The following is a 19,482-nucleotide window of genomic DNA, read 5'->3' on the forward strand; positions in this document are numbered from 1 at the left end:
AACTTGAAAAAAACAAACTCCAGGGTTCTTCGACGACCTATTTTTACAAACTGATGTAGAACAACAAACCATTTCGGGGAGAAATTCGATATGCTTGTTGTCAGACTTGTAGGTTGCTTCGACACTGAACTAAATGGCGAAGTTCTGACAGCTTCTTATGTTTGGATTTGTATGACATACATCGGCGGAGACAACCGAGTGTAGGCGGAAAGAATGCATAAAACCTGCCTCATCATGTATTGATTTTAAGTGCCCTGTTAGTCGGATTAATGTATTGATCTTGTTTGTTTTACACTCAGCTTAACAAGATATACAAGGGTAGCTAATGATGAATAAATAATGAATCTGGACACTAATCCTTCCGTTAAACCCCAAGTACTCATTCACTCACTAATCCTTTAAGCACAACGTAAAAGCCCCAAGCATGCAAATATACGTACATACACATTGTACTGGATATACAGTTATACATATTTATGTAATAGTATGAGTCACATGGCAGTTTGATATGTATATGATTGACAGGCTGAAATTTTTCTTTTACACATAATGTGAATTTACAACTAAATGCACACATAAATCAGAGCTTTAAATTATTGATTATATGTGTTGTGTTGTAAGGTAGGTTAAGCAAGTATATGTACTGTTTTTTTTTTGTTGTTGATATAAATGCACATTTGCAGTAATGCTCATGTGTATTCAGCACAGACATATGGTGCCAGTATCATTGTGAATGAAGTGCATATTGATCCATGTGACAGCTTACAGGATTTTATACATCATTTTCTTCTGTAAAGAAATTCCTGTGAAGGATTGTGCAAAATTTTTGTTTGAATTTCCTACTTTCAGTAATAGAAATGCAAATTAAGTCAGATTTTTTTTTTCATAATTTGGGATACTTCTTTTCAGTTACAAAATCAAAAATGGTTATAGTTATTAAAGAAAATAGATTTTTCACATGCAACATTTTGAAGCTGATGTGAATTGTTTATATTTAATCCCATATTACAAGAGCACAGTTCTGTCCAGACCACAAACAGTTTGTCTTTGAACCAAAATGATCAAGTCATGCTAACACAACTTTAATTTTGTATGAATGGAATGTTTATAATGTGAGAGAATGTTAAGTCACATGTACTTACATTTGATGAATACTTTTGATATTATTAGGGAAAATGGCCTTGAAGGTTTTATTCTCAATGTATTCATTTTACTCTGTGTGGCATACATGCTATGTCATAGCTTGGTACATTGACTCTCTACCAATACCTGTTTTTCTTTTAAAATAGACAAACTGTAGAATAAATAATATATTGAATTGGAATGTATGAAAACTAATAATGCTGTTCTTGTGAAAGATTAATATGGTAACCATGGCAACAGATATCTGCCAGATTTATGTTTAATTGTATTTTTTGAAAATCACTATGCAATTTTCACTTTAATCTGGTGTCAGGTGTTTTTTTTTTTTAATCACAACTTTGAACCTAATTATCTGAGAGTTCAATTTTAAACATTCATCTATGGCGGCCAAATATTTTCCCTTTTAAATATGTTTGTTATCAGCTAAAGTGTAAGATAAATCAGTTGTGTTGGAATATTTACTGGCCATAATGTTGCCTGTGTGAAGGTTGCCATGGAAACAAGAACGTTTTGTCAAACAATTATTGTTGTTGTGATATCAAAGTAGTAAATAAGTAATGTAAAATTATTTCTCAGTGAATTTCCTGTAAGAAAGTTGTCATATCATATGCGTTAAATGTTGCTTGATTTTGTTGTCATTTGTGATTTTATTATTGTCTTGCAATATGTCTGGTGTATAAGTGGAAATAATTACAGAAATAATGGGTTAATTCATTTATCTGATTGTTGCTTTACACCTTACTCCAGAAAACTTCACTTATATGACAGCAACCACAAAAATAATTGAAAGAATCACACGTGTTTGTATGGGCTATTTCAGCTTTGCCAGTGGGAGTTCTTGCCACTTTTGTGGTTCTGCTGGGTGTACATTTGTGCCTGAATTTATATAGAGGAATTGGAATGTGTGGGGATTTTCCCCCTTTAGCTTACTGTAGTGTATGTACATGGAGATGGGATAACAATGGACATGTATTGTAAGGCAGGGGTAGTGTGATATGAATTGTATTACAGAAGTGTGGTATTGAGACAAGTATTGTACTGCAGAAGTGTGGTATTGAGACAAGTATTGTACTGCAGAAGTGTGGCATTGAGAGAAGTATTGTACTGCAGAAGTGTGGTATTGAGACAAGTATTGTACTGCAGAAGTGTGGTATTGAGGCATGTACTGTACTGCAGAAGTGTGGTATTTGATATGTGACAAGCATTGTTACAGAAATGTGGTATTGAGACAGGTATTGTACTGCAGAAGTGTGGTATTGAGACAAGTATTGTACTGCAGAAGTGTGGTATTGAGACAAGTATTGTACTGCAGAAGTGTGGTATTGAGACAGGTGTTGTACTGCAGAAGTGTGGTATTGGATATGTGACAAGCATTGTTACAGAAGTGTGGTATTGAGACAAGTATTGTACTGCAGAAGTGTGGTATTGAGACAAGTATTGTACTGCAGAAGTGGTATTGAGGCATGTACTGTACTGCAGAAGTGTGGTATTGAGACAGGTGTTGTACTGCAGAAGTGTGGTATTGGATATGTGACAAGCATTGTTACAGAAATGTGGTATTGAGACAGGTGTTGTACTGCAGAAGTGTGGTATTGAGACAAGTATTGTACTGCAGAAGTGGTATTGAGACAGGTGTTGTACTGCAGAAGTGTGGTATTGGATATGTGACAAGCATTGTTACAGAAATGTGGTATTGAGACAGGTATTGTACTGCAGAAGTGTGGAATTGAGACAGGTATTGTACTGCAGAAGTGTGGTATTGAGACAAGTGACAAGTATTGTACTGCAGAAATGTGGTATTGAGACAGGTGTTGTACTGCAGAAGTGTGGTATTGAGACAGGTGTTGTACTGCAGAAGTGTGGTATTGAGACCGGTATTGTACTGCAGAAGCGTGGTATTGAGACAGGTATTGTACTGCAGAAGTTTGGTATTGGATATGTGGCAAGCATTGTTACAGAACTGTGGTATTGATACATTTATTGTAGTGCAGAAGTGTGGTATTGAGGCGTATTGTAGTGCAGAAGTGTGGTATTTAGACGTGACAAGTATTGTACTGCAGAAGTGTGGTATTGGATATGTGACAAGCATTGTGTTACAGAAGTGTGGTTTTGAGACATGTGACCAGTATTGTACTGCAGATGTGTGGTATTGACACGTGACCAATATTGTGACGGGACTAGTATTGTACTGCAGAAGTGTAGTATTGAGACGTATTGTAGTGCAGAAGTGTGGTATTGAGACAGGTGTTGTACTGCAGAAGTGTGGTATTGAGACAAGTATTGTACTGCAGAAGTGTGGTATTGAGGCATGTACTGTACTGCAGAAGTGTGGTATTGGATATGTGACAAGCATTGTTACAGAAATGTGGTATTGAGACAGGTATTGTACTGCAGAAGTGTGGTATTGAGACAAGTATTGTACTGCAGAAGTGTGGTATTGAGACAAGTATTGTACTGCAGAAGTGTGGTATTGAGACAAGTATTGTACTGCAGAAGTGTGGCATTGAGAGAAGTATTGTACTGCAGAAGTGTGGCATTGAGAGAAGTATTGTACTGCAGAAGTGTGGTATTGAGACAAGTATTGTACTGCAGAAGTGTGGTATTGAGGCATGTACTGTACTGCAGAAGTGTGGTATTGGATATGTGACAAGCATTGTTACAGAAATGTGGTATTGAGACAGGTATTGTACTGCAGAAGTGTGGTATTGAGACAAGTATTGTACTGCAGAAGTGTAGTATTGAGACAAGTATTGTAAGGCAGAAGTGTGGTATTGAGACAGGTGTTGTACTGCAGAAGTGTGGTATTGGATATGTGACAAGCATTGTTACAGAAGTGTGGTATTGAGACAAGTATTGTACTGCAGAAGTGTGGTATTGAGACAAGTATTGTACTGCAGAAGTGGTATTGAGGCATGTACTGTACTGCAAAAGTGTGGTATTGAGACAGGTGTTGTACTGCAGAAGTGTGGTATTGGATATGTGACAAGCATTGTTACAGAAATGTGGTATTGAGACAGGTGTTGTACTGCAGAAGTGTGGTATTGAGACAAGTATTGTACTGCAGAAGTGGTATTGAGACAGGTGTTGTACTGCAGAAGTGTGGTATTGGATATGTGACAAGCATTGTTACAGAAATGTGGTATTGAGACAGGTATTGTACTGCAGAAGTGTGGAATTGAGACAGGTATTGTACTGCAGAAGTGTGGTATTGAGACAAGTGACAAGTATTGTACTGCAGAAATGTGGTATTGAGACAGGTGTTGTACTGCAGAAGTGTGGTATTGAGACAGGTGTTGTACTGCAGAAGTGTGGTATTGAGACCAGTATTGTACTGCAGAAGCGTGGTATTGAGACCGGTATTGTACTGCAGAAGTTTGGTATTGGATATGTGGCAAGCATTGTTACAGAACTGTGGTATTGATACATTTATTGTAGTGCAGAAGTGTGGTATTGAGGCGTATTGTAGTGCAGAAGTGTGGTATTTAGACGTGACAAGTATTGTACTGCAGAAGTGTGGTATTGGATATGTGACAAGCATTGTGTTACAGAAGTGTGGTTTTGAGACGTGTGACCAGTATTGTACTGCAGATGTGTGGTATTGACACGTGACCAATATTGTGACGGGACTAGTATTGTACTGCAGAAGTGTAGTATTGAGACGTATTGTAGTGCAGAAGTGTGGTATTGAGACAGGTGTTGTACTGCAGAAGTGTGGTATTGAGATGTGACAAGTATTGTACTGCAGAAGTGTGGTATTGAGTCATGTTGCAAGTGATGTGGAAATGAAATATTTAGATATTTAACAAGTATTGTACTGAAGAAACCTGGTATTGAGACATGTGACCAGTATTGTACTGCAGAAGTGTGGTATTGAGACATGTGACCAGTATTGTACTTCAGACGTGGTATTGGACGTTACCAGAATAATACTGCAGAATCGTAGCATTGAGTTGACTGGTTAGTGGTGTACTGCTGAAATGTTGTATAGAGTCATGTGATCGTACAGGTAGTATTATGTCATTAGACATGCTGTATTGAGAAAAATCCTTCAAAACACCTGTTGATCTGATAAATAAAACTCAGCAGCTAAACACAGTTGTTACTTTTTGTAATTTAAGCACATAATTAGATTTGGGGGCTTCCATAGCAGAGTTGCTTGCATGCTAGTGCAGCATAGGGACTTAAATCTCTCATCAGTGTGGTCACAGTGAGTTTCAGTCCAACTCAGGCTGGCTTAATCACCAATCGTTCGTGGAAATGTCTGTCAGCAACCTGCAGATGGTTGTGGGATTCCTCTGGCTTCCTCCCACCACAATGCTGGCCACCGTGTAATGAAACGTTGTTCCGTACGGCATAAAACTTCAATTTAATGAATAAATAAATGAATTAGACTTGAGCCATAAAGGGAAGTAATGGGACATTTTGATCTGTATTTATGACAGTTTTTACCGGTCTGCTGTGAAACCTTTAAGAGAACCTGCTACAGTAAGGCAGAGAATCGGCCCCTAAGAGGTTCGATAAAGTGCAAATTTCAAAATCCCAGCACAATTCTATAAATTTCCTAATCAGAAGAATAACAGTTGGTCTAAGCACCCGCAAAAGAGGTTGCTAAGTAATAACCCTCCAAAATTATACTGTCTATAAAAATAAAAAAAACACTGATTTTTTGTTTAAACAAGGCAGTTTTTTTTTATTTATACTATGAAGATTGCCGTTAACCAGAAAAATCTATACTGAAATTTGGTTAACCTTTATCTTCGTATGTGAAACAAACTTTATAGCGATCAATTTTGTCACAATTAAAATTTGTACCTCTGCAATAGTGTCTCATGAATTAGAATGAATAATGGTGTTAAGGTTTTGTACATGCCTGTGTAACATGGTAGAAGGCAACTGACGAAATCCTACGTGAATCCTGGCCGAGAGCGCCTATAGACGACCTATAGACGAAATCATACATGAATCCTGGCGGAGAGCACCTGTGGTCGTCTATGATTAACATGTGACACGTAGCTGAATGATAACACTGAAAGTTACATTTGTCATATATTTAACTGATTGGTGCCATCTCTCGCTGATGAATGAAACAACAGATGTAAAATTTGTAGCCTGGACCAGACTCCTTTGAGAGGAATTCTTCATATACAGGTGTATTGTTATACGTCTGAAGGAGACTTCAGAATTGGGTTTTCCAGCCCCCTTCAAAGAGAAACAAATCTAAATCTAAAACAGCGGCGTCCTCCACCCACTTCAATAGTAATGCCAGCTATGTATGTATGTGTGTATGTATGTATGCTTGGCGTTGAACATGGTGCTTAACAATTTTTCAGTCATGACGAGGAGGAGTCATTAGGTGTGTGTGTACATACGTATACACGCTACCCACCAGCCCACCTAAAGGTTGATTAACAATTTCTACAATACAATAAGAACAGGAACTCCATGTACATTTGACATTGTCTAGTTTATTCACATATACAGATCAGTTACAATCAATTAACCTTTGTTGTTGTTGTTGTTGCCAAGAACAATCTCAGCCAACAAAGACGAGAAATTTGGAACCATGATGTGCAATAACTACGTCAGTTGGGGGTTGGGGGCAGAAAATACATACAGATCTACGGATTGGTCGAAATCAAGAATATTACTAAAAGAGACTCGACATGTAACCGATATGCTGTTGTACAATAGTACTGAGGGGATTGGGGGGGGAACAGTTGTGCATGGTTAAAACGACCAAGATTAAGACTCAATGAGGGCCAAATACAGAGAAAAAGCAGTGAAATGCACGAGACATCATTGGGGCTACAAGTGAATGTGCATCAATAAATAAACAAAAAAGTCCAGTGTTCCAACATTTTTGCACGATTTTGGTAACGGCAACGTGCTTATAAAACTGGGCAAAAATGGCAGTTATAGAGACTTTTTTAACAGCAGGGAAGGTATAACAACTGGATAGAAATCATCACAAGAGCACTGGAAGTGGGAGAGACAGCTGGTTGTGGCAGAAGACTGTTCACATGTTTTTCCATATACAGGCTTAGATGAGTGGGAAATCCCACACCTGCTGCATGGATGTCAAATGTTATACCCATGTACCCCATCAGAGAATCAAGAAAAGTCTGGAAATGGCCAACTTAAATGCAGAATTTACAAAACTTTCTATAATTTCCCTGGGTTAATTTTAAGACTTGTATTCAGAACAAAAAAATCTTGAATTCTGATAAATCTGGAAAATTTAATCTCTGATAAATTCTTAATCCTTAAAATGGAATTGTTGCTTGCAAAGAACACCAACTTTTTTTTTTTCTCACTGTATTTTTGACGTCTACATGGCATTGAATGGGTTGGTTTACTTTTAAACTCCAGAAGTATTTATTTGATTAGGTTTATAGAGCACTCAAGAAAAGAGAACTTACATTTGTAAACCGAGTACACATCATGCAAACCGTTGGAGTTGATCATCATTCATCCATGAAATTAGTTAAATTCACCAAAATGTGCTAATATCCGTGACGAAATTGTATACATATTTTATCTGGTTCAGGGAGGTTCTGAATTGGTTAATCTTTTGCCACAAACAGGTCATGGTTAAGTCTGAAACTGGTCTTGTCTTTCCTACAGAAATTTATCTGGTTTAGATTTTCACTACAAGTAACCCAAACATGGAGAATAAAGCTGTAGAGAGAGAAATTGTTTTAAAAAAAAAGAACGAAAAAAAAAAAAAGAAAGGCAGCAAATGCATTTTGTGAGGGGTGGAGGTGCACTATTAATTTCAGGTAACAGACGGAGCTTTCTAAATGACACATAAAATCCACGTGTGCACCAAGAAAACTTGGCTCAGAAAATAATGTCTGAAAAATGCAAAAAACACTGCACATGGTTGGTGTTATAAATATGCCTCAGAGCCGAGGACTAACAGTGAAATGTTCAAAGAGTTAGGAAATGTACACAGCTGATTTTCCCCCCGAGGCTCTATTGGGGGGGGGGGGGGGAGCCCCCTCCATGGCGGGCAGGTGGGCGGTCCAGCCAGGGCACTCAGCCTCACACACCCTGTAGAGCCTCTTCAAAACTGGAGGAATAGATTGGAAACCTCGAAAAAAAACTACAACTTGTAACACTTTGTCAGAAAGATCCTATAGTCGGAACGTTACTGCTTATATGAAAATTGCAACAAATGAAATAATATATTTATATTATATATATTTTTTTTTTCTTCATTATCATCATCATCATCATCATCGATCAACATGTGTATAAACAAATACAATACAGAGATTTATATGTGAATGTTATGTAGTATAACATAAATACGAACACGCTGCACCAGGCTATTGCACACTTCAACCTAGCTACCACTGAGCTCCTGCCTCAAATACAGGACAATATACAATGGAGTACCAACACTGTGTACCAGATGAATAAATTAGTCCCCCTGTCCCCGACAATTCTCCCTGGTCAAGGGAGTGGCCATATACACAGGAAAGCTTAGCCAGTCCACCCAAAACGTTGGGTAACATAAATACGACGACGACATTCCTGTCTGCATCATTCAGCCTGCAGGATGCTGCTTGAAACCACATTCAGCAACAAACTAATCTTGGGGGGAGGGGGGAAGGGGGTGGAGTAGGAGAGGGGAGGGGGATAAATAAATAAATAAATAAATAAATATTATATTAAATCCTGACTCACCATGGATCTTAGCCAGCCAGACACACAGACGGACATACAGACATGTGGACTGGGAACACAGGGGTAATGCCGTGTTCACAGATGACCTCTGCACTCTTTTTCTCAATCACCTCGAACAGGAAAACAAACAAGTTGTATGAAATCAGTCAACCTATATAGGGACATACAAGTATCTCCAGTGGCTGGTTTATCAGGAGCATTTGAATATATATATATATATATATATATATATATATATACATATATATATCTTTTCTGTATACCACTTCATGGATCAAAATTCCATCCCTAAACTGGATCAACGTTTTACCATATCAGAAGAACATTTCCCATCCTGGTTTGGGCAGTTTTTCTCCCTCCCCATGGGACAGTCTGCTGACAGGGGAAGAGGGTGGGAGGGGTACTGTGTAATGTTACCAGACTGATGTGTAGCAGTGGTCCCTTAATACCTGGTTACAAGCTATAGCTATTCCAGGACAATACCAGTCAACATAAAATGCTTCATACATACTGCAATATAATAAAAAAAATAATAATAAAAACAATGACAAATAAAAACAAATGAAAGAGTTGGATGGACAAAATTAAAGTTTTTCAACAAACAGGATTTTTTAAAAAATCTGAATAAAGCGTTATTTGGTGTAATTAGTGTTTTGAGTTTTTAGCCTATGTAGAGTAAATTTTTAGTACGAGGATAACACATACAAACTATCTATGTTCATCAGCCTTTTTCATCTTATTTTTTTAAAGACATCTGTTTGTGCTTAAAGCATTCACAGCTGAAGAATCTGTCATGCTGTCAAGTTTCATACTGTATCATTTGCAGTGTCTCTCTTTTCATGCACATGATACATACATATCTGTAGATAGGCACATATCTAATCCATTAAACAACACAAATGTCACCTTTATACCAAGATTTTATGACTGAAGCCCAATAGAGGGTCAGTTAACACAGAGAAATATCACTCCATATAACAAGTTTGTAATGCACAGACTTCAGCCTCTCCCGCCGAAGGTCTGCAGCACCCTAAGCCGTCGTGAAGGTGAAATGTTGTTGAGTACGGCGTATAACACCAATCAAACAAATAAATAAATCCTACCTCACAGGACACCACACTGTATGATTGTCGCCAAAGTTTCAAACCCTGAAATTAAGCTAGTATTAACCTCCTACGAAATCAGTTCCAACTCTGTGGTCTTACTGCCCAAAATCGTCCTACAGCCCCAGCCTAGGCTGAGGGCATCAAGCCAGCCATTCTGCAAAGATTGCAAGAAATGTTTATCTGAACTAAAAGAAATCTGGCCTACCAAACTACATCTAAGTGATCCTAGCAAAATCAGGCCTGATAAGACTCCACTGACTATTAGAGCAACTGTCGTTCCTTCCGTATGAAACTCAGGAGACAAAGAAAAATTGTCACATGATGGAGTATGGGTAAATTTGGAGACCAACCAACCAACCCAAACACCTGCCCACCATCACAACTAGTACCAATTCACACGATCTGAGAAATCTTTTCCTTGGCATCGCATCAATATTTCAGTCCATAAAGCAGTCTCACTGATTATTCAAGTGATCATTCATTAACATGTACAGTCTTGTCACCGCTCCATTATTTCAAAGCTAGAGTTACATCCTTTTGTCACTTTCTGCCTTCTTCGGGTAGGATTGCCAAATGTCATCTTCAGGAGGTATATGTTTTAAACAAGCACAAATTCGCTACAGCTGAGATATCTCGCAAAAAAACTCAAGCTCTTGTACTGAGGACTCTCGTTCAGTGAAGGACCATTGCTATAGTAGCAATACCAATCAAAAATCAGACCAACAGACAGACTTCCACAATCAAAAAAATTCATTTGGAAATTCTGTCATGACATCCTTTAAGCACGATCAATTTTTAAAGAAACAGGCAAAAGCAGTAAAAATTTTTGCAGATCATATCCAAGAATTATCAATGAATTTCAAATTATTGAAAAGTGAAACCTTTTCACACTTCACTCGCCTTTCGAAGAAAATTTAAATTTCCCTAACCTTACAAATTTGGGCTATTGTTAAACTGTCCAGAGTAAAACAATTTAAAAACCTAACAGCACGTTGTCTTTCATGGTACCTTTTACATTTGTGAAAATAGTAATTAGGGAGCTAAAGGAAATAAATACATATTAATACCATCAGTTGAATATCTGCTATCTTTAGTTCGTACACAAGCCAGCAAGGAACTAAAAATACTAACCTTAAGGCAGATTAATGACTGGAACAATTGTCTGGTTGTCATCTATTGATAAAACGAATGAACAGTTAGGGAGTTGGGAATACTTCAGCCGTATCATCGCAAATGATAGAACAGATGTTAACTTAGAACAAGTATAAATCTATATAGTATAAATATAAAGTAGACAATATATCTTTATCATTCTTGTGCACAGTGAGTCTAAAACGACTTGCACAAAAGAAAATCTTTCCTACTTAAAGAAATTATCTAACTTGAAACTTGAGGAATCAATAAATGCCCATATAAATACCAACACCAACACACACATACATATATATATACATATATATATATCTATATATATATATATATATATATATATATATATATATATATATCAAGATCACATACTGAGCTGGGCCATAGTGTATTGAGTTTTTCCTACAGCGCCCTCATCCAAATAGCTTGAATGCACTAATGTCTGGAACATGGCCAGAAGAAATAGAACTGTGACCCATAATGGGAGGGGGGAGACAAGACTTTACTAACGGCTATCACATCCAACTGTGTTCTGTGCAAGTACATAACAGTATGATCACAGCTAGGTCATCTTACCAGATAAAACTTTATTCGCTTAAGTTGATCCATGAAAAAAAAACAAACAAACAAACAAAAATTAAAAACAAAACAAAAAAAATATGAATAGAACAAATAAATAACAACAACAAATAAACACCAAAAAAATGTATAGAGAATAAATTAATTTTTCTTCTTTTTTAAAAATAAGTTATAAACCAATGTAAACTTTCTGGTTTACCTCATCCATTCGGGTTCAACGAAACAGCCAACAAACTGGTAATAATTCAGAGAGGAGATCAAAGGGTGTAAGGGGGTGACAGTTTGTAGTGCACTCTGAAATGGCAAAAGCACAATGTTTGAATCTGCTATAAAACAGGGGTAGGGAGTAAAGGGAGAGAGGGAGGGGTCAGGCAACATTTACACACTTTTCCGTTTTCCCATGCCTACATACAGCACAGCCTCCACATATACCCGAAATACACCACAATTTAGGCCCCCTGGGGTGACCTGCCCAGGCCTCAAGCCTGGAGATGCATCCAGTCAAAGACCAGACCTCTGTGTATGTATGTGAAGCTTGCAGAGCAGCCTCGACCCACAACATACAATGCCGGCTCCAAGGTCAAACAAAGGGTGACCACATAAGGCTTGATAATCGTCTAACTTCTCCCACACTGCCCACAAATACATCACTTTGCCTCGACGCGCCATGCGGCACCTGCCAGGCCAGCAGCTCAATCCAAACCCATATCAAAGATCACACAAGGCTGTGAAGATAAAAACTGACGATAGGAAATGCTTCCCTGGAGGGTGAATCTCCGTGGGTTTTCCCCCCAAAAGCCTGCCTAATTTCTCCTTCTGCCAGTGTCAGACCAGGTTCGTGAGGCCGTCAGCCGGTCCACTAAGTTCCGCTGACCACTGCCCTGGTCAGCGCAACGGGCAGATTAGGTGTGTGTGGATGGTCGGTGCTGTTCCTTATCCCAGTCCCACAGCCCGCCCTAAATAATTCTGTGTCTAATGACAGCTTAGCTATGTACAGACAGTGTAAAGCTAGCCGGCCGTACCTGTAAGAACAACAACAACCTGCATCACATAACCTGGCTTTTCTGCAGAGTGACTGTTTACTTATGCATGGCAGTATCAAGCTGTTTCTTTTAAATCATTATTAGATTTTAAGGCATAACATTTTTATGGCAACATCTTAGGCAAAAAGACAGACTGTAAAAGTTGTCTAAATAGGATCTAAGTGAATCGCCCTCAGGATGCAAAAAAATCTAATCTTATTGGAATTGTCTGTTTGATTTTAAGAGTTTTCAATAATTCTCAAGAAACTCTGAACCTAGTAAAAGTGCTAAAAAATGACGTAATAGTCCAAAAGAATTTGTCGGAAGTGGGAGGGCACACTGGAGGCTGAGGCATGGCCGAAGCTGGCCTGTTCACTGGGGAACTCACCTTATAGAGGTCCGCTCTCCTTGTTCGGGGACTGGGCTATTAGGGGTTCATTTTCAGGGAAGAAGATACTTGGCTCTGTGTTTCTCCTTTTGATTTTGTTTTTACTTTTCTTTAACATAGTGGCCTGAAATACACATTTCAAACCAATCATAACATCTTGCAGGAACACAGTCTTGACTGACATTGGACTGAGTTTTCAGCTAATGACTTTTAGTCAAGTTTATCTACCTGATTCTAGTTATTTATTTATTTGATTGGTTTTTACGCCCTTTTGATTCATGTTCAGCCCTATACTTTAGAACTTTTTGGTCACAAGAGGGAGGTCAATTCCACTGGAGGAGACAACAAGGAGTTGCTGGGATACACCCACTGCCGTCCACCAGGTACTCCAACCGAATCAGCAAAAGCTGGATCCAAACACACAAACCCATTTGTCAGCGCTTTATCTTCAGTATCAGCCGACTCAAACCAATGTAAGCCCTTACTGCTTCTCATTGAAATAGGGTTTATATGTGCGAGCAGAATGTAATCATCTCTTAGCATAAGTAGAAAGAGCGTAATTATTTTATTGCCAATTGTACGATGGCAGCCAGCATATTAACAGATGACATGTGACAAAATGTCACATAATTATAAGGCAAGTGATCTCTTACAAACTTCATACCAGACTGCACGAAACAGCCAAGGCTCAGAGAAGACTGGAAGCACCAAAATCGTTGAAGGAACACCTCATGTGATCTAACAGTTGAAAGGTAATGCACCTTAACCACTCAGCCACGACTCATTCAAAGTTTAAAAATAATTTTTCAGTGATCCTGACATGATTGTAACTTTTTTTTACTAATATGGATAGCTGGAATATTGGCCAATGTTATTTTGTCATGTACCAAACAGCTGTCCCATGTCCAAATACTTATACTTTTGTCAATAGCTGCTCTTCCAGTCAGAGGAAGGAGTGTGCACGTAGGAAAATGCAAAATACCTTAAGAGCTGAGCGGAGAACAACAACCTGGCCTGAGGGTTGGATCCATGGCTCCCCATCCACCTGTACCGGGACATCCTGCAGCAGTGTGATCCGCAGCTGTAAGAAAACACACCCGGCCAGGTATTAGCAGAAACAAACATTAGCCACAACTCAAACACTATCGGGGGAGAAATTAACAGTCAGGCCAAAATAAGACGATTTACGTTTGCTAAGGAGCATACTGATATGGTGAATGGCCTAAAATTTTTATCCAAGCACCTCAATACTTTTTCAATTAAAGTTCAGGTAAAATGTCCAACTTAGTGTTGAGCAAAATTTTCGGTCATTTATGGAACATGCACATAAAACATATATTCTTTTTTTTTTGTTTTCACAATTTTTTTTTCCCTCCGTTTAATTTTAATACATTTTTTTCCTAAATTCTGTAAGCCTGGAAACCTGTTTTAGCTGCCTTTTGACTGCCAACTGAGTATCTCTGAACATTGTTACTAGCTGAGTGAACACGCTTACATGTCCTCCCTGAGCAAGCCTCATGCCGGTGCGTAGCCCACTGAAGATCTGACCCATGTGCACCACGCCCGTCACCCCCACCACCTCCAGCATACCGTCGTAGTGGGTGGGCTTGTTGAACTGGTCCTCCTTCTCAGGACCCCACGGATTGGCCCCAGAACCCCAGCTATAACAACAACAACATGTATCATAAGGCATTCAGCTTTTCAGGACTGACTGCTTGACAACAAATTCCTAGCTACAACTAGCTGCGACAACAACAACAACATGAACAAAAGGCAGTCATGCCGGATTGACTACAAATCCGTAGCTTCAACAAACAGTCACTCCAAAGCAAGTCTAGTTGATGATAACATTTTAGTTTTCTATGAAGAACCTGGGAACGCCTCACACTTTAAGGAAACCAACTAAGTTTGGTGCCTAGACAGTGTGTAGATTTTAGCAAGGCAACATAAGAATATTTAATACTGAGGAATTCAGAAACTATGCCACACATGCACTTCATAGTCGAGCAGACTTACATGAGAATATTGACTATGATACCCTCCACAGGAGAACTTACCTGAGAAAGTTGAGTATAATGATACCCTCCACAGGAGAACTTACCTGAGAATGTTCAGTATAATGATACCCTCCACAGGAGAACTTACCTGAGAATGTTCAGTATAATGATGCCCTCCACAGAAGAACTTACCTGAGAATGTTGAGTATAATGATACCCTCTACAGGAGAACTTACCTGAGAATGATAAGTATAATGATGCCCTCCACAGAAGAACTTACCTGAGAATGTTCAGTATAATGATGCCCTCCACAGAAGAACTTACCTGAGAATGTTGAGTATAATGATACCCTCTACAGGAGAACTTACCTGAGAATGATAAGTATAATGATGCCCTCCACAGGAGAACTTACCTGAGAATGTTCAGTATAATGATGCCCTCCACAGAAGAACTTACCTGAGAATGTTGAGTATAATGATGCCCTCCACAGGAGAACTTACCTGAGAATGTTCAGTATAATGATACCCTCCACAGGAGAACTTACCTGAGAATGTTCAGTATAATGATACCCTCCACAGGAGAACTTACCTGAGAATGTTCAGTATAATGATACCCTCCACAGGAGAACTTACCTGAGAATGTTCAGTATAATGATGCCCTCCACAGGAGAACTTACCTGAGAATGTTCAGTATAATGATACCCTCCACAGAAGAACTTACCTGAGAATGTTCAGTATAATGATGCCCTCCACAGAAGAACTTACCTGAGAATGTTGAGTATAATGATACCCTCCACAGGAGAACTTACCTGAGAATGTTGAGTATAATGATACCCTCCACAGGAGAACTTACCTGAGAATGTTCAGTATAATGATACCCTCCACAGGAGAACTTACCTGAGAATGATAAGTATAATGATGCCCTCCACAGGAGAACTTACCTGAGAATGTTCAGTATAATGATGCCCTCCACAGAAGAACTTACCTGAGAATGTTGAGTATAATGATACCCTCCACAGGAGAACTTACCTGAGAATGATAAGTATAATGATACCCTCCACAGGAGAACTTACCTGAGAATGTTCAGTATAATGATACCCTCCACAGGAGAACTTACCTGAGAATGTTCAGTATAATGATACCCTCCACAGGAGAACTTACCTGAGAATGTTGAGTATAATGATACCCTCCACAGGAGAACTTACCTGAGAAAGTTGAGTATAATGATACCCTCCACAGGAGAACTTACCTGAGAATGTTGAGTATTATGATACCCTCCACAGGAGAACTTACCTGAGAATGTTCAGTATAATGATACCCTCCACAGGAGAACTTACCTGAGAATGATAAGTATAATGATGCCCTCCACAGGAGAACTTACCTGAGAATGTTCAGTATAATGATACCCTCCACAGGAGAACTTACCTGAGAATGTTCAGTATAATGATACCCTCCACAGGAGAACTTACCTGAGAAAGTTGAGTATAATGATACCCTCCACAGGAGAACTTACCTGAGAATGTTCAGTATAATGATGCCCTCCACAGGAGAACTTACCTGAGAATGTTCAGTATAATGATACCCTCCACAGGAGAACTTACCTGAGAATGTTCAGTATAATGATACCCTCCACAGAAGAACTTACCTGAGAATGTTCAGTATAATGATGCCCTCCACAGAAGAACTTACCTGAGAATGTTGAGTATAATGATACCCTCCACAGGAGAACTTACCTGAGAATGTTGAGTATAATGATACCCTCCACAGGAGAACTTACCTGAGAAAGTTGAGTATAATGATACCCTCCACAGGAGAACTTACCTGAGAATGTTCAGTATAATGATGCCCTCCACAGGAGAACTTACCTGAGAAAGTTGAGTATAATGATGCCCTCCACAGGAGAACTTACCTGAGAATGTTCAGTATAATGATACCCTCCACAGAAGAACTTACCTGAGAATGTTCAGTATAATGATGCCCTCCACAGAAGAACTTACCTGAGAATGTTGAGTATAATGATACCCTCCACAGGAGAACTTACCTGAGAATGTTGAGTATAATGATACCCTCCACAGGAGAACTTACCTGAGAATGATAAGTATAATGATGCCCTCCACAGGAGAACTTACCTGAGAATGTTCAGTATAATGATGCCCTCCACAGAAGAACTTACCTGAGAATGTTCAGTATAATGATACCCTCCACAGGAGAACTTACCTGAGAATGATAAGTATAATGATACCCTCCACAGGAGAACTTACCTGAGAATGTTCAGTATAATGATACCCTCCACAGGAGAACTTACCTGAGAATGTTGAGTATAATGATACCCTCCACAGGAGAACTTACCTGAGAATGTTGAGTATAATGATACCCTCCACAGGAGAACTTACCTGAGAAAGTTGAGTATAATGATACCCTCCACAGGAGAACTTACCTGAGAATGTTGAGTATAATGATACCCTCCACAGGAGAACTTACCTGAGAATGTTGAGTATTATGATACCCTCCACAGGAGAACTTACCTGAGAATGTTCAGTATAATGATACCCTCCACAGGAGAACTTACCTGAGAATGATAAGTATAATGATGCCCTCCACAGGAGAACTTACCTGAGAATGTTCAGTATAATGATACCCTCCACAGGAGAACTTACCTGAGAATGTTCAGTATAATGATACCCTCCACAGGAGAACTTACCTGAGAAAGTTGAGTATAATGATGCCCTCCACAGGAGAACTTACCTGAGAATGTTCAGTATAATGATGCCCTCCACAGGAGAACTTACCTGAGAATGTTGAGTATAATGATACCCTCCACAGGAGAACTTACCTGAGAATGTTCAGTATAATGATACCCTCCACAGGAGAATTTACCTGAGAATGTTCAGTATAATGATACCCTCCACAGGAGAACTTACCTGAGAATGTTCAGTATAATGATACCCTCCACAGGAGAACGTACCTGAGAATGTTGAGTATAATGATGCCCTCCACAGGAGAACTTACCTGAGAATGTTCAGTATAATGATACCCTCCACAGGAGAACTTACCTGAGAATGTTCAGTATAATGATGCCCTCCACAGGAGAACTTACCTGAGAATGTTGAGTATAATGATACCCTCCACAGAAGAACTTACCTGAGAATGTTCAGTATAATGATGCCCTCCACAGAAGAACTTACCTGAGAATGTTGAGTATAATGATACCCTCTACAGGAGAACTTACCTGAGAATGATAAGTATAATGATGCCCTCCACAGGAGAACTTACCTGAGAATGTTCAGTATAATGATGCCCTCCACAGAAGAACTTACCTGAGAATGTTCAGTATAATGATACCCTCCACAGGAGAACTTACCTGAGAATGTTGAGTATAATGATACCCTCCACAGGAGAACTTACCTGAGAATGTTCAGTATAATGATACCCTCCACAGAAGAACTTACCTGAGAATGTTCAGTATAATGATACCCTCTACAGGAGAACTTACCTGAGAATGTTGAGTATAATGATACCCTCCACAGGAGAACTTACCTGAGAATGATAAGTATAATGATGCCCTCCACAGGAGAACTTACCTGAGAATGTTGAGTATAATGATGCCCTCCACAGGAGAACTTACCTGAGAATGTTCAGTATAATGATACCCTCCACAGGAGAATTTACCTGAGAATGTTCAGTATAATGATACCCTCCACAGGAGAACTTACCTGAGAAAGTTGAGTATAAGGAGAACTTACCTGAGAAAGTTGAGTATAATGATGCCCTCCACAGGAGAACTTACCTGAGAATGTTCAGTATAATGATGCCCTCCACAGAAGAACTTACCTGAGAATGTTCAGTATAATGATACCCTCTACAGGAGAACTTACCTGAGAATGTTGAGTATAATGATACCCTCCACAGGAGAACTTACCTGAGAATGTTCAGTATAATGATACCCTCCACAGAAGAACTTACCTGAGAATGTTCAGTATAATGATACCCTCTACAGGAGAACTTACCTGAGAATGTTGAGTATAATGATACCCTCCACAGGAGAACTTACCTGAGAATGATAAGTATAATGATGCCCTCCACAGGAGAACTTACCTGAGAATGTTGAGTATAATGATGCCCTCCACAGGAGAACTTACCTGAGAATGTTCAGTATAATGATACCCTCCACAGGAGAATTTACCTGAGAATGTTCAGTATAATGATACCCTCCACAGGAGAACTTACCTGAGAAAGTTGAGTATAAGGAGAACTTACCTGAGAAAGTTGAGTATAATGATACCCTCCACAGGAGAACTTACCTGAGAATGTTGAGTATAATGATACCCTCCACAGGAGAACTTACCTGAGAATGTTGAGTATAATGATGCCCTCCACAGGAGAACTTACCTGAGAATGTTCAGTATA

At 39.0% G+C, this 19,482-nt stretch overlaps 1 protein-coding gene across 1 annotated transcript in view; it reads right to left on the reverse strand.

Moving 5' to 3' along the window:
* Window positions 1-11,712: 11,712 nt before the first annotated feature.
* Window positions 11,713-19,482, reverse strand: part of LOC135463996 (diacylglycerol kinase theta-like) — a 56,806-nt gene continuing 49,036 nt past the window's right edge. The window contains 4 exon segments of the mRNA XM_064741469.1: window positions 11,713-12,691; window positions 13,080-13,203; window positions 14,062-14,160; window positions 14,575-14,740. Of these exon segments, the coding sequence (XP_064597539.1) occupies window positions 13,081-13,203; window positions 14,062-14,160; window positions 14,575-14,740 (388 nt within the window). The 3' untranslated portion in view covers window positions 11,713-12,691; window position 13,080.

The sequence above is a fragment of the Liolophura sinensis genome, chromosome 3 (genome assembly GCF_032854445.1).
Source record: "Liolophura sinensis isolate JHLJ2023 chromosome 3, CUHK_Ljap_v2, whole genome shotgun sequence".
Lineage (NCBI taxonomy): Eukaryota > Metazoa > Mollusca > Polyplacophora > Chitonida > Chitonidae > Liolophura > Liolophura sinensis.